Here is a 15,909-nt window from a genome sequence, read left to right on the forward strand (position 1 = left end):
GGTATAGTTATCAGTTTGAGACTCAAAATTTATCGGCTAAAATATTTGCTAAAACCATTTGGATATATACATATATACCGATTGGGGGCGTGACAAATCGGAAAATGACCGTCAATCAGTATTCGGCAGTCGGTAGGGACCGAGTGCGACGTTTCCTTGCTTCTATACCCTGAACCCATTTTCAATGGAAATCCGGGTATAATGGTTTTGTTGAAATGTATGGAACAGGCAGGAGGCGTGGCAGACCCGTTATGTTTTTATCGAATAAAAACATTCAAGTTAAAGTCAGATGCCAGTAAAGCTAATTGTGAAGGATTTTTAATTTTTTTATATTTGTCAAATATTCAATAGAATATGTAGATCATATGCTGAAAGTTTCATTAAATTCCGTTATATCAAAAAATAATAAAGAAGTAAGAAGGCTCCCGGCGAAACTGCTCAACTAGGAGATACCCTGAACCCTCTAAGCTGATATTCTACTCATTCTGCACTTCTTTTATGCACACATACATACACATGCATTACAAGCACGCGCTCTGCCAATTGCACAGTAAGCAGCGGCTGTGCTTGCGCTACAATGTGAGCAATATTACAAGAATTTATTAGTTGAATAATTTCTTTTGTAGACATACAATCTTTATAAAACTTTCAAAGCATGATCACATAGTTAAAATGTGTGTACATTCTAAAGCACAAGCTCTGGTACTTGAAATACGTTTTTTACAAATTGGGGCGAAGGAGGCGTGGTATCCAAAACATTATATACAACGCAAATTGAAGTCTCCTGGTCTAAAAGCGTTCAAATTAGGCTGAAAAAAAAATGTCGATTTTTCGATTGTTCTCGGTAAAAAAGTTATCGGATGAGTTATAGAAAAAATAAGATAAACTTGTACTGCCTATGGTATACACGAGTATGTATTTCAGTTAGATCCACTCTATTTATGAACTGGCTCATTCCTAGAAAATGGACCTAATGAACTATTTAGTTTTAATTCAACTACAATGAACAACACTTCATTCTTCGTACGAGTTATCCCTACAAAGTACGAAAAATAACACTTTAAATAAACAAGTAAGAAAGCTCTAGTCGAGACTGCCCGACTACGAGATCCCCGGAGCCCTTCGAGCAACTGATATTTCAACACGCAGTGTTGATTCCTTCAGCCTGTTACATACTTTTCACAAAACTATTATACCCTGATTTCCCATTTTCAATGGGTGATGCGTGCATGCCTATGTGTGTGTCTTGTGTATGCAGAGAGGCGCGAATAATTACTGAAATATCAATTCTTAGAAGGGTCCAGGGGATTTCGTAGTCTAGTAGTCTCGACTAGAGCTTTCTCACTTGTTTTTCGTACTGTTGAATCCGTATTAGATCTACCTGTTCCAAGCAACAGAAAATTGAAAACTTTCTATTTTAAACTTTATTTATTTAAAATATGTAATATCCGTAGCCATAGCATAACACTTTTTGGCTCTCCCAGTTAAGTCTGTGTTTTGAGCACCTTTTGTGGCCATTTTCGCAGCGTTTTCACCCAATCGAATGGGAGACCACAGTGCGCTAAGCACACCTTGCTAATTAGGCCGCAGGCAATTTAGCGCCCCTTTTTGGGCGTTGTCAATCATCAAGCCGTTTAAATAATAAATCACTTTAAAATTAGTTTGCCAAGTTGAGCAAGTTGAGCGTCGACAAATTAGTAAAAGTTAATTAAAACTATTTAAATTGCAAATTATTGTAAAGTTTTCCCATACATACACTCTACGCACATATATATGTATATATATAGATATATGTATATCTATATATATACATGTAAATATGTAAGTCTAGAAAAATTCCAACGAGAACAGGCAGACAGAACAAGCTAGCGTGCTGTAGCTGGACGCTACCGACTGCATAATACTCTTTAACGGATCATCTAATTGTATTCATGAATGATGTTATCCCATTGCACTAACGGCCGATTTGCTTTAATGTGAGGGATTATATAGATTAATCCGACTTAGATAAATCTTCAAAATAATTTAATAAACATTAAAGAAACAGAAGTGAGTTTATTCTTACTCGCGTTATCAACCTGAGGTCAAAAAGATTCAATGGGTATATCTGCGCCTATAGGAGGCGTGGTGGATCTGTTAAAACTGTATATTCAACAGTTTTAGAGCCATAAAACCAAAGTCTATATACACGTTCACTTGTAGCCTGGTACAACGGGCATACTGTATAATCTACAGTTTCTTTGTTAGGAACTCCCAGTTTTCACCTCTATTGATTTGCCAAAGATTGCATACATACATAGGATGCGCGATAAATTGGAAAAAGCTATATCTTTTTAATATAGTGGCGGTTTTGAATGAGTATTTCACAATGAGTAGTGCCCCAACACGAATATACATGTATTGCAAATCTTAAACGATTTTCGTTGATTGGAACAAGTAGTTGGAAACAGGGAGAACCAATATACTCGTCTACCTTCGTGAGGGCGTATAAAATGCTGTAGATGTAAAGCATAGGAACACAGCACGCACACACATAGACTAAGGACCACATTGCTGAGTAAACCTTAGCAGAGTTAACGCCCATCCCAGAGCATCGCAGGATTCACACACCCGCACACACACACCCATGGTATATACCTATATATGCGCCATTCATTGCTTTTCCTTTTCACAGCATGTTTAAATAGGGGAAATTAAAAAAAGGAGCGCACCTCTGCTGTACTGCTAGACATATACATACATACATACATACATACATATCTTTGCGAAATATGTACAAAAAATGTCAAGTTGTGTGCGCAACTTGGCTGGCAGGCAGTCAGTCAGTTGGCAGCCAAGGCGTCGGAATATTGGAGCGTCGCGGCAGTGGGAGATGAAGGGATGGGTGTCAGGGCGTTGGGGCGTTGGGGCGTGGCGCATGGAGCAACAATTTGCATATAAAAAGGGTTGTTAGACTTTAAATAGCGGCCTGTCCTATTATCTGCATTAGGGTAGATATGGCGCGCATTAAGATAAGGTACTTACAGCAACGTTTACGGGGGGATCGGCATGGGACTCGAACTACGCAAAGTTAATTTATGCGGGTGTGGAAGCGACTACACTCATACATGTGTGTGTGTTTGAACGTCTGCATGTAAAGCATGTTGAAATTTTAATTAAAGCCAAAACGTTTAAGTACTTCTAAAAGATGTTGAAAGAATCTAAATTGGAAATTCAATTCCTTTGAACTTTTCCTTGCGCTGACATTCGAAAATTCATCGAGATTATCTCAAAACTAGCTGACTAAACTTATACAACTCTTCTGCCTAAGCGATGCGAGCATTATCTACGAAAACTCCATATATAATGTACTATTGTCCTTGTATGCAATATAAAGTATGGATTATAGTGAACAACTTTTAATGTTTATACTCCTTAATTTATCATCTTGTTCGTTATACTGTCCATCTTTCCGTATGAATGCAAACAAGTATACCTTTATTGAATTTTGAGTCTTAAAATTGAAATCGCCAGAGGCGGGGTAAATGCGGAAATGTACATAAGTTGATCTTCGATATTGGAATATATACTAAGACAAGCAACCCCGGACTGCAAATACAGATCTATTTATCAATATCTATCTATCTCCCCAGATAGACTAAAATTATGCATCTAATCCCTCGGGGCGAGTTCGAAGAGCTACCTACCAGTTAATGAGAAAACATTAAATACTTTTATTATATTAAATACTTACATACTGAATGCGTTTGTCCAAGATATCCATTTGCGTCAACTTTTAGATTCGAATAAATATTTTTACGAATATTAGGGAAAAGCGTTTGTCATACTACTGATTTCAGATATCGATGTCTCTAGTCTCACACAAAGTCTCATTTATTCTGCACTCTATTCTGTATTCATGTACTAGATTTATATAAGTGTCTAATGATATAATATCATCAGTCTCATTGTGAAAGCACATTTCTCGCTATAAGCCATCCGCATTGATGATATGGCAGACAGGATAAGAGAGATACAAACATTTTCTAACTTCAATCGGTGCTCCAAATCAGTGGTTGAGTGAACTCAATGCTAAATGCGAACTGAGTTTGAGTGGAAATCCGCTCATCGTTAGCAGCCTTAGTTGTGCTGTTTGGCAGTCAGCTTGAACTGTATGGCAAGAGCTGAAAGTCAAGTACCGAGTATAGCTACTTGTAAAATGTTTATACAGGTGCTGTGAGCCTGTTTCTGATGGAGTCGCTGCTGTTATTAACCCCTATTGCTGCTATTGCTCATCGAAAACGATAACCAACTTGAAATCATATGTGTGCGCTTACCTTAGTGTAGGATCCCATTCACCCAACAAAAATATGTGCCTTCCATGTACACAGACATCCACAGTGCAATAGAAAATACGCGTAGTTGGGTGCTACCGACTGCATAATACTCATTGTTGTACGAAACAGGAGGGGCTCTGCAATAAATAAAACGCGAACTCCAAAAGATGTAGCTTCTTAAATTTATAGTCTATTTTTTATAGATGAACAGACAAGTGAACGAACAGACGCTTGCAAGATGGACATGGTTAAAAACCAATATACTCCTTCGCTTCGCGGATGAGTATAATTAATGAACACTTCAGTACACCCATAACACATTATTTTTAGTGGCTTATGCGTGCCGATGGCGCTCTTGGATTGACTTGATATATACACTTGACACTTAATATACATGGTCATTTTTAAGTGTTGTATAATAAACAACAGCTGTTAATGTTAATAGTTGTTAATGACCGACCTATGGGGCTTTCACAAGAGTCACCTGCATATCTTAAAGCTGATTGCACATTTACGGGATAGAGAATATATTTTCATCTTTATTTAGGCTATGAATACTATAACAGCAATCATTACGAAGACTAAACACAACGCTTAATTTAATTACATATTGGCATTCAAATTATAATGTTTTAAATGAGAGAAACTAATTCCTCTAAATTTATTTATTTATCCATCTCACACTCCATTAGATGATTTTATCTTTTATTTCTACTATTTGGGAAAATGAGTCCAGGAACTATTAGACGTGACTCAAAGTAAGCAGTTTAGGACAATAGGCAACAAGCAAACACGCAAACAGGCCAACGGCAAAAGACGATATGCAAATCATAGCAAAAGTCACAGGGAAACATAAAACAAACAAGCAAAAAGTTAATTGTATGAAATCAACACACTTTAAGTCAACAGCACCAGCAAATGACAGCACATAGGTTGAGCGTGTTGACAGCAGGCAATCCAATATTAGGGGCAGAAACAAACCAAATCCGGAACCACAGCCCTTGTCTCTGGTTTACTCCCGGGTGCAGTTCTGGCTCTAGTCACCAACCTAGTCTCAGGCCAAGCTGCAAATGTTGGCAAGGATGGCAAGCTTAGACTTGGCAAGGCAAGGCAAGGCGAGGAAAGGCAAGGCAAGACAAGTCGAGGTACCCTCAGTCGGGCGTTTAGCACTAAGCAAGGACAAACAGCAACAAAAAGTGTAGCTAACGGCAGCTTATAAGCCGCAGCATCAGTCGTGGCAAGTAAGGAACACAGTGTGCGCCAAAGGACTAAAAATGATGAAGCAGCTCTTGCTTCAGTGCACATGAAAAAGATGAAACTGCTGTTGGTGTAGGTAGGTTAAATGCTTACAAGTGCACCAGGGCGGGTAGTTCACGATTTCGACACTTCAACTGAAAAGGTTGAAGATGGGTGGAAGTAGCTGAGAGGCACTCTGCCTCGTCCCGTGCGCCTGTACACCCGCCAGGCCTGCCATTCAGGCAGCGACAGGACACAGACATTCCTTGGCAGTGGCCTGTGCTACAAACGAGGAAAGTCGTATAAAAATACTTGAGAAAATCGTGTTAAATCGCGCTCAAGTGTTAATGTAATAAGCAGTTTTAATAAATAAAGGTGACATTTAAGCGAATGTTGTCTGAATAGGCTTTACTCACACACACACCTACACACAGACATCACACCACGTACATATATTTACCAGAAATGTTAGTGTCTTCCTTTCATGACATCAGACCTAGGGCAACAAGGCTGTGGTTTGGCTCATGGCCCACATTACGATACGGTTAATGAACCTTGTGATATAATAGCATATTCATTAACCCACATTTGAATTTTAAGCTACATAAAACTTTATACTAAGTACATATGCCCATTGGCATTGAAAGTAAATTTGAAAGCTACCATATTTGAATTTCAGAACTAACGAATTAGTGGACAAAACAAATATGCAGTAAGATATTTTGTGAAATATGCGTAGATATTCTGATTATTATTTAAATACATATTTCTGAAATCTCTGAATATATATTCTATTTTAATAATGTTAATAGACATTAGATCATGGAATTTTAAAAATATTTGTACTGGATAGATATGAAATTATATTACATACTTCCATATATTCCTAATGAAGATTACCAGCATAGTCACCCAAGATATTAACATCTGCCCTTCTGTAGAGATATGAAAACCATCGATGGAATCATCGATATTATGAATTGGTATTCATTTTTGCTATACATATCTAAATTTCATTTAATGTTAATAATCGCCTCAGCGGATAGCTCAAAAAACATTTTTAATAAAACTTTAGATCCATAAAATATTAATTAATACCAACCTCCAAGCTCCAGTCCTTGAAATCGAACCAATATTAATATATTGACATGATATATATACATATATGTTGAAATTGTACTGATGTATTATGTATGTATGATGTAGATTTTGATGTATCAATTTTATTCAAATAGTGAGTGCACTCCAGTCGGGAAATCTCGTTTGAATTATCCCAAGTGCCAACCTGTTATTTAAGTATTCCAATTACCTAAACACCATGCACACAAGCACTAGAGCCTCTTACTGCGTATTTCTTCAAAGGTTCGTGTTGCGAGCTTAACAAACTAAAACAAAAGAGCTCTTGTCGGGAATGCCAGAATAGGAGATACCCTGATTCCCAACCGAACGCTGCATGTATCTTCTAACAAAGTTCAACTAAAAGTTCAACTAAAAATCTCAAACCATGAGGGATTAAACTACATCTACCTTATCTAAGCTAGTTTACACTTCAAGCTCAATTTCTTCATAATTTAAGTGTTTTGATTACCAAAGTATTGACGCGTTTCAATATTCATACATACTATGTGTGTGCTTTATGGGATCTGACACGATAATATGCCTAATTCTATATTGTTGGTGCTTGTAATTCAACCTTGTTAAAATTATCACTAAGTGAAAAGTGATAGGCTTACCGCATTTGCTCATAAGTCAATATTTTTATACCCTGAACCCATTGAAAATGGGAAATGAGGGTAAAATTCACCCCCTATATCCACCCCCTCACCCATATGTTTGTAAAAGGCAAATACTAGCGACTTGTGCATTGGCAAATACATGCATATCCATGTTATAATCATAATCTGAAAGTTTCATGAGGATCGTATGTCCACGAGAAAAGCTATTAAACAATTAAGTTCTCATAGCAAGCGCACACTGCAGCCCATGCGTGTTTATGCGTGGCTGCTTGTGTGTGTGTGTATGTGTGTGTGTATGCGTGTGTGTGAATGCGTGTGTATGTGTGTGCGCAGAAAATGATTGAAATAGCTTTTGCTCGAAGGGTTCAGGGGATCTCGTAGTCGAGCAGTCTCGACTAGAGCTTTCTTACTTGTTAAATAAGTATTACGTGAAGAATATTATTGTACCTTAAATAAATGTATAAAATGTTTCTGATTTGAATGAATACATATACGTAGGTAAGGGTAGATACAGTTTTCTTCGAAATAAGCATGTCGAACTTTCGATCATATTTGGAAACTTTGACTGAAAACACACTTATTAAAAACAGCTCACATTCGTACTCCTATCCATTAACAGTGCTGGTCATTTATTACATAGTATTAATGATGAGTGTATGCGGCTATTATTGTTCTCGAAACTATATACATACTACAATGTGTATATATTTGTTTACCATCTTCTAATTAGTAAATATAATTACTCATATTGCTCACCATTGTCAAACGCTTTTAAATACATTTTGGTTGTGGTTTGTTTAATTCCAATTCAATTATTTCTAGCTGCATACACTGAGTTGTGGCTAACATTGGACGGGAGAGACTTCTAAAGTGTGACACTCATATACTCTCATTAATGTGCTAGGACATTTTGTATTGTCAGTTATAAGAGCTCTCGCGCTCATCAAAGGCGAAAAAAAGGATCTGGCGATGCAGATTTTCCAATGTAGCATATTCAATCATAAACATTCAAACCCATAATAAACATTTTCTTAAATCACACATTATTTATCAGGAATGCCAACAGAGTGTTGTTCGTCTGCCTGTGCTTCGATTCGCTCGTCTCTTTCCAAGAATCTGTTATCTTTCCTTTGACTGTTAGATACAACTTAATCATTTAAATTGTACCTTCAATTCTCGTTTTCAATGGAATCAGAGAAGAAGAAATGTTGCGATTTTGTAAAATTATATTATTGTTAATTGCATTAGGTTTCATTATGAATAATAACAATAATCCAGCAGTCTCCTTTATAAATGTTATTTTCGAATATAATCTGATGACGGCGTACAGCAATAAGCGCATATTATTAATGACCCTATAATATAGACATGAAGTGGGAATTTCGTACATATGTTTTTTTGATATTTACTGTTATTATGATTATAGGCTAATTGCTATTACTTAATTGACAAGTTAAATAGCATTTCAAGAATTATTTTAGATGTCGTATGTAACATACACTTATATGTACCCATGTGCGTCCTCTAATACACAAATTTCACGCAATGCCGTTAATCGGAGTTAGCCCCAGACTTTGTGCTGCCGCAAATGCTCCACTTGGCTGGCGGCCAGACAGTGGAATTATTGTCGCGACGGAGGGAAAGAGATGGAGATGGCGATGGGGATAGGCGACAAATTGTCGAGTCCCGCTCCGAAAATTAAAACTCGTAGGCCTGTGGATTACAATGTTGAATTTAGTTTAGCCGGAAAATAAGCGACAGGGACATAAAAGAACCAAAAATCGTAAAAGATATTTGTGTTGGCATAAACAACTTTTAAGGGAACCAACTACAAGTGTAATATTAACGTGGAGTATAAATATAAAAATGGAACGAATGGGATCGAGGCCATTAGCGTATAAAAAGCAAAGAACTTTAATTGAAGTTTATTAACAACAAATCACGGAACACCACTCGCACTCACCCACTGTACTTTGACACGTAGCATGTCTGCAAAATGTTGTTGTTGTTTATTAGTGTTTTTATTACGGCATTTCCAGGTCATTTGATTTAATTGATTAGTCACCGGTAATAAAAATGTAACAGTAAAATATTATTACAAAAACTCACAATTTTTTTTAGAATCAATCATAGACTTTTTTAAAGCTCTTTCTACTCAAATTAGATATTCGTGTACATTCCACATGCATGTTCATGAAAAGAAAAGCGTATTTCTGGTTTGTGCAATAAAAATGTAGTACCTTGTAATTACGGATAGGGATATTCAGTACCTAGATTTTTCCAACACGACTACTACGGCGGCGGAAAGTACTACAGAAGCTGTCAAATTTATATATTTAAAATATTTCTCGAGCAAAAAGTTGTATATGTCAACATATAAGTTAATGGTCTAGTCAATTGGCAAAACCTGTATATAAAGGGCTAAAGTTAGATTAAATCAATCACTCAATATTTACTAGCCCTCCTTCTGATAGTTATCACATCTACAGACTAGACCGTAAACAAAATTAATATCTATTCTTATTTCAATGTTATCGATTGAAAACGCTTTCAAACCTCATTTTTATACCCTGAACCCACTGAAAATGGGAAATCAGGGTATAATGGTTTTGTGAAAAAGTATGTAACGGGCAGAAGGAGGCGTGGCAGACCCCATAAAGTATATATATTCTTGATCAGGACGACGAGCTGAGTCGATATAGCCCTGTCCGTCTCTCCGTCCGTCCGTCCGAATAATCGAAAAATCGACTTGGTTTTTTCAGCCTAATTTGAACACTTTTAAACCTGGAGACTTTAAATTTGCGTTGTATATAGAGTTAATGGACACAAAGATGTTGTAATTTACAGATTTTGGATACCACGCCCCCTTTGCCCCCAATTTGTAAAAAACGCATTTCAAGTACTAGAGATTTGTACTTTGGAATGTACACACATTTTACCCACCATATGATTACGCTCTGAAAGTTTCATTAAGATCGTATGTCTACAAAAGAAATTATTCAACAAATAAATTCTCATAATATTGCCCACATTGCAGCGCTGCTTACTGCGCAGTTAGCAGAGCCCGTGCTTATAAGTGCATGTTTATGTATGTGTACATAGAAGAAGTCCAGAATGATTAGAATATCAGCTTGGAGGGTTCAGGGTATCTCCTAGTCGAGCAGTCTCGACTGGAGCCTTCTTACTTGTTTAAAATGATCTTTCCTTCGACTTATATATCAAGAGTAAAAGAATGTTCCACACATCATTCGAATCATCATTTTTCTTCTCTACCACAGGAAACATTGTGAACTAAAATTTTTGATGTGATTGATACCATATACGTTATATATTGAAGCATAGTTAGCATTCATACAAAAAATCTCAGGTCTTATGGGTTCCGAGATGGGTTCAGGCTGTAAATACATCAGGCGATGACATCAAAAGTCTCCTATAGGTTGGGTCTGAATTTCCTTGATTAATATGAATAAGAACATAGTCATAATCAATGACAATGACTATATTTTTTGAAGAATGCAAAGAATTTTGGCTTGGTTTAATTATAATCCATATGTGACTATAATCCACTCAGCTTCAAAAGCGATAGAAATATCGACTTTAAACAATTTTCCTCTGCCATTAGAGGTAGTGCTTCAACTGCCGCGTGTGTAGGAGCGATATATTCTTTCTGAATGAGAGTGCACATGTAAGAGATATAAGAATACCATCACCGGCACTTAAATGTGTTGCATAATTCAAGCGGCATTTGTGCAGAGCTTTTGCCAGGTACGAGCATTCTGGAGCTGGAAACGGAAGTGTAAAAGCATAGCCACGCAAAAAGCAAAGAGCAGAAATCAGCGTTTGACGACGCAAAGAGCAACGGCCAAGGCAGCTTCTGCTGAATAGTAGTTTATTGGAGCCAAGCATAGCATAAAAATATAAAACTAGAGGCCTTCACACGCCAAGGATACGGATATGAATATGGATGCACTCCTTTTCCAGCGGGGATCTCAGCGCACTTTGTGCCAGTATAGAGATAAGGGTGGATAAATCCAGTGTAATTCCAGCAGTTTATGCATAACTCAATTATGATAATCTCCGTCGGATTCGCTTGTAACACTTAACCGCTTGAATATGAAAATGAATGCCAGATCCATATCTATTTAAGATCATAGCGCCTTAGAGCGTATCATATATCTTAGTCAAATATTTGAATAGCTAAGCACAGCATGAAGCAGGGTCTGCCTTATAATGTCAGTCAGGATGGTAGGTGAAGCACACATTTACCATATACATATATGTATATAGAACTCTAGCCTTACATATTTATGTATTACATAATATATGCCTTCACTTGGCCACATCAGACAGTTTTGATATTATAATACATACTTTTACCATACAAAATTACTTGCTGCTTTAAATTACATGGAACGAAAGTAATGCCAAATATGCGTTTCGCTAAGCAAGGTTTAGTTATTAAAGGAAAACCAGTTCATAGCTTACAAAAGTAGCTTAGCTCTGTTACCAATTACATTTATTTTACATAATTTTCAATCACAGTTACATACTACAAATTTATTACTTTACACTAACCAAATCTTAGCAATCATTTTGTACGCAATAATACCCATTTATCTTTCACAGTGCATACTGAATGGATGCCAGCGTGTGTACGAGTATGTGCGTGTGTGTTGTGTGTGGGCGTGTGGGTGTTTCTATCTATAAGGAATGTGCGTATCTGTGTGAGGTTGGGGTTGCGCTTCGCGCTGTTTACACGGGCCTATGTCTACATATTGCGATTGTGCGGACTACATTGTAGCATGTATGTCTATACGAATGTGAGTATGTACATAAGTAGCTACATATGTACACGCGTACACACATACATAATATGTATATATGTAAGCTAACTAGCTAAACTTGAGATGTTGGTATTTCAGTTTCGGTTCTTGTAGGCGTTGTTAGCGCTTCTCATTTATGTGTGAGTGTGCGTGTGAGTATGAGTGTGTTGTGTCATTTATGGCACAAGTTTCTTAAATCCAGCACCTTCTTGCCCGAGTTTGAGCTCTTCATAAATTGAGGGATTTACTTCATTGCACTGCGTATTACTAAGCGGGTTGTGAAAATGATGGGCCGCATCTGTAACACCGCGGCCATTTCGCAGCTGCTGCTGCTGCTGCTGATGCCTGTTCCCATTCACTATGCTCCCCGTATCAAGCGTCGTGGCTGTGGATGTGGATGTCGTCATTGTGGCTGCATTGCTATTGTGATTGTGACTGTTGCTGCTGCTGCCAGTGTGTGCGCCGACACCGCTGCTGCTGCTGCTGCTGTTGCCATTGCCGTTGCTGTTGCTGTTGCTGTTGCTGCCATGCGTGTGATTGTTTCCATTCTGTGTTGTTGTGATGGCCGATGTCACAGTTGGCAACTTTAGCGAGTGTGTGTGTGTGCGTGTGTTCATTTCAATTGAAAACAACAAAAGGAGAAAGATACACGTTGTCGTTATAACAGGAGCACAAATAAGTATATGCAACACTCCGATTTACAGTCTTTGCGGCTGGCTTATGAAAAGATTACAGGTATGGTTAATAGGCTTTATACACACCTGCACCTGCTCCAAGCCCCGTGTGTACGTGGGATTCTCGAAGGCAACATTGCCGTTGACTGCCTTCCCATGGTGACAGCGGTGGCGCCGATAGAACACAATGGCGGCCACCGCCAAGAGGATAGCCAAAATGCTCGCTACGATGCCGCTTATAGTGCCCACGGCGCTCGAGTAGCTGCTGGTCGCCGAGGTCACCTGCTGTTCGCCCAGGGTGAACCTAATCGGATCGGTAAGTACACTGGCACCTGGGAAAACAAGTCTGCGAATTAAGCCTAGGCACACACACGGCAAGCCGTCGATTCACCCACCGTATGTATTGCCAGCTTTTACCACCAGCTCATAGAGCACGTCCTTCTTCAGACCATTAATGCTTATTGTTGTGTCCTTTACGTCGATGCGTTGAATTTCCACGGCGCCCGCTATGGCCAGGTTGTTGTTGTTGTTGTTGCCATTGCTGTTGCCTATACTTGTTGCATTATTCATGGAGGCCACTGTATCCAGGGCAGGCTCCATCGAAGATTCGTTTGGCTGCGCCGCCGACGATGGCGGCAGCACGGCGGCCTCATGGTAATATATTCTATAGCCGTCGACGGCATTTGGATTCTTTGTTGGAGCATCCCATCTGTAATGAAATAGTTTTCAGACCGTGTGCATGGCGCCATATTATGAGTAGTAGTAATATTGTTGCAGCCGCAAAACTTGACTGGAATTTTAATAAATTTAATGCGGACTGGCATCTCGACCAGAACCCATTGCCCACACATAGCCCACCACCCAGAAGGCGCTGTGCTCACGCTGCGGCTCCAGACTGTGTGCGAAACCTTTGACGTTGACTAAGTGTATTAAAGTGAGATAAAAATCTCAGCTTTAATGGATTTTGCGGTCTATTAGTGCAGTCAGCAGCAGCAGCAGCAGCAGCAGCAGCAGGAGCAGGAGCAAAAGCAACAGCAGAAGGAGCAGCATCCACGCATGGACTTGCGACTTCTCGCACACACAGACCCCAGATGGGGCATGAGTGTAATGAATGTATTGGCTGGTGAGCAAAATGGATGAGTTCAGTTCCGGCTGAAGCAATGAGAAAGTATTTTCGGTTTGCTGGCCGGACATTGTTAATATATTAAGCTTGATAACTTCTAATGGAATTAAGAAATTCGCCACTTGCGCCCTTCGAAGCCACTTACTTAATGTTCACCGCGTTGTCCGACAGCACGCTGACGACAATGTTCTCTGGGGGTCCCGGGAGGCGGTCCCGATTCTTCTCAAAGCAGCCAATGATGGTCCTCGAGTACTGGAGGCTGCAGATCTCCTTGGAGCGCACCGACTCGCCGCGACACCAGTTCAAGCACTTGCGTGGTACCTGCTCATCTGCGCAGCATGATCTGTGATCCGACCCATCGGCGGCGCACTTCATCAGCTTGTCAAAGTCGACGATGCATTCGGGCCGGTTGGCTATGGCGTCAAAGTCCACGTAGTAGGTGCATGCATCCCGACAGGCCACCGAAACGTTTTGCGCGGCACAGCACTGCGACACGTTGCGATGCAGACTGGGCGTGTTGCGTATACGCACCGACACCGGCGTAGTGGAAGAGCCAAACGGATTTTCTGCATGACAGAAGTAATCGCCCACGTCGTTCGCTTGCAGCTTGCTGATGCGAAGTGCCATCGTATAAATGGTTGACACATTCGTGACGGACACGAAATAGTTTCCTCCCTGTGGCACGGGCACACGTCCGTCATGATCGCGCCAGAAGATGGTCTTGGGCGTGGGCTTTGAGTCAACCGTGCAGCGCAGCTCTACCTCATCACCAATAGAGGCGACAGTGATGCCAGCCGCCTGTATCTTGGGCGGATCTGTGAGTAGAGGCCAACCTCAATTATAGATTAATCAATTTCGATCAATTTCGATAACTTACAGCAAATATTGACGCGTCGCGTGGCTTGCATGGGCACACCGTAGCCGTTGTCCGCGTAACAGGAAACGTGCTCCATGTCCGCGGAAACATTGTGAATGACTGTCACCATATGCCGGGAAGTGTCCTGTCGCACTAGGTGCCCCCCGACGTACAGGGATATGGTGGGGGCTGGGTTGCCCAGAGCTAGGCACAGAATTGTCATCGATCCGCCCTCGGGTATATTGTCCGCCGGATGTACAGTTGGGGGCTAACGCAAAAAAAAACAGTCGTTCATTTTTCTCTCTTTAGCATAGGCTAAGCAAGAAGCAGGAATTACATCTACGAAGGCTGGCAGCGCCGGATCTGTCCACGCCACAAGGGTCTCTGAGGGCAGCGAGGTAGCCCGCTCGCCTACCGCCTCCACATAGAGCACATGCTGGGAGCTGGGCTTTAGATTCGTTATTCGCAGCCAGGCCAACTTCGTCTCGATCTTGGTAAAGTCAGCAGAGTTCATCGTCTTATGGTAGACTCTGTAATAGTCTGGTTAGTACCACACAAGGCATATACTCCTGGTCAACAGCCTCGCCACGACTCTAACTCACCTGTATGTGATCCGTTCGTGCGGATGCGAGTACTCAGGCGGTTGCCAGGTTATCTGCATCCAAGTCGCGCTATGCGTGAGCACTGTCAGCGAGTGGGGCGGAGACGGTGCGCCCCACGTATCGTTTGGATACAATGCTACAAAAACACAAGTCGATGCAGCAATTGGCCGTAAATTCAATATACAATAAGCCATATGCCATATGCCATATCCAGTGACTAACTAGTCAAACCAAACCGGCCTAGCCTAGCAAATCTGTCGACATTGACACACAGATCACACAGATCCCAGCCACTTACCTTTTTCGCCAGCAGCACTCGTATTTACAAGCAACATCGATGCCGGCAGCGATGTGCCAAATTTTCCACGCGCCACAACCATAATGCGGTATAAGGCATTTTCATCCAAGTTGGTCAGATCTATGCTAGTCTCGTTCGTCGTCAATTCCTAAGAGTAAAATAACGTAAATGCTCAAAAATGGAATGTTGTCTGCACGTCGAGAATGCTCGAATAGAAAATACTCTATACTGATGCACAGATATAT

The 15,909-nt window shown here is 40.1% G+C and overlaps 1 protein-coding gene and 1 long non-coding RNA gene across 3 annotated transcripts in view; one reads left to right on the forward strand and one right to left on the reverse strand.

Annotated features, from left to right (window-relative positions):
* LOC26527773 overlaps window positions 1-15,909 on the forward strand; it is a 50,594-nt gene that overhangs the window by 1,036 nt on the left and 33,649 nt on the right. The gene's annotated exons all lie outside the window — the stretch shown is intronic.
* LOC6583599 (Ig-like and fibronectin type-III domain-containing protein 2) overlaps window positions 11,788-15,909 on the reverse strand; it is a 45,489-nt gene continuing 41,367 nt past the window's right edge. For both annotated transcript variants that reach the window (XM_002009229.4, XM_044009408.1), the window contains 8 exons: window positions 15,665-15,812; window positions 15,367-15,502; window positions 15,102-15,294; window positions 14,786-15,032; window positions 14,054-14,723; window positions 13,181-13,494; window positions 12,873-13,117; window positions 11,788-12,695 (listed from right to left, as the gene is read on the reverse strand). In XM_002009229.4, coding sequence (XP_002009265.2) covers window positions 12,288-12,695; window positions 12,873-13,117; window positions 13,181-13,494; window positions 14,054-14,723; window positions 14,786-15,032; window positions 15,102-15,294; window positions 15,367-15,502; window positions 15,665-15,812 — 2,361 coding nt within the window. In that variant the 3' untranslated portion in view covers window positions 11,788-12,287. The remainder of the gene's footprint in view (window positions 12,696-12,872; window positions 13,118-13,180; window positions 13,495-14,053; window positions 14,724-14,785; window positions 15,033-15,101; window positions 15,295-15,366; window positions 15,503-15,664; window positions 15,813-15,909) is intronic.

Source organism: Drosophila mojavensis, unplaced genomic scaffold, assembly GCF_018153725.1.
Source record: "Drosophila mojavensis isolate 15081-1352.22 unplaced genomic scaffold, ASM1815372v1 contig_74, whole genome shotgun sequence".
NCBI lineage: Eukaryota > Metazoa > Arthropoda > Insecta > Diptera > Drosophilidae > Drosophila > Drosophila mojavensis.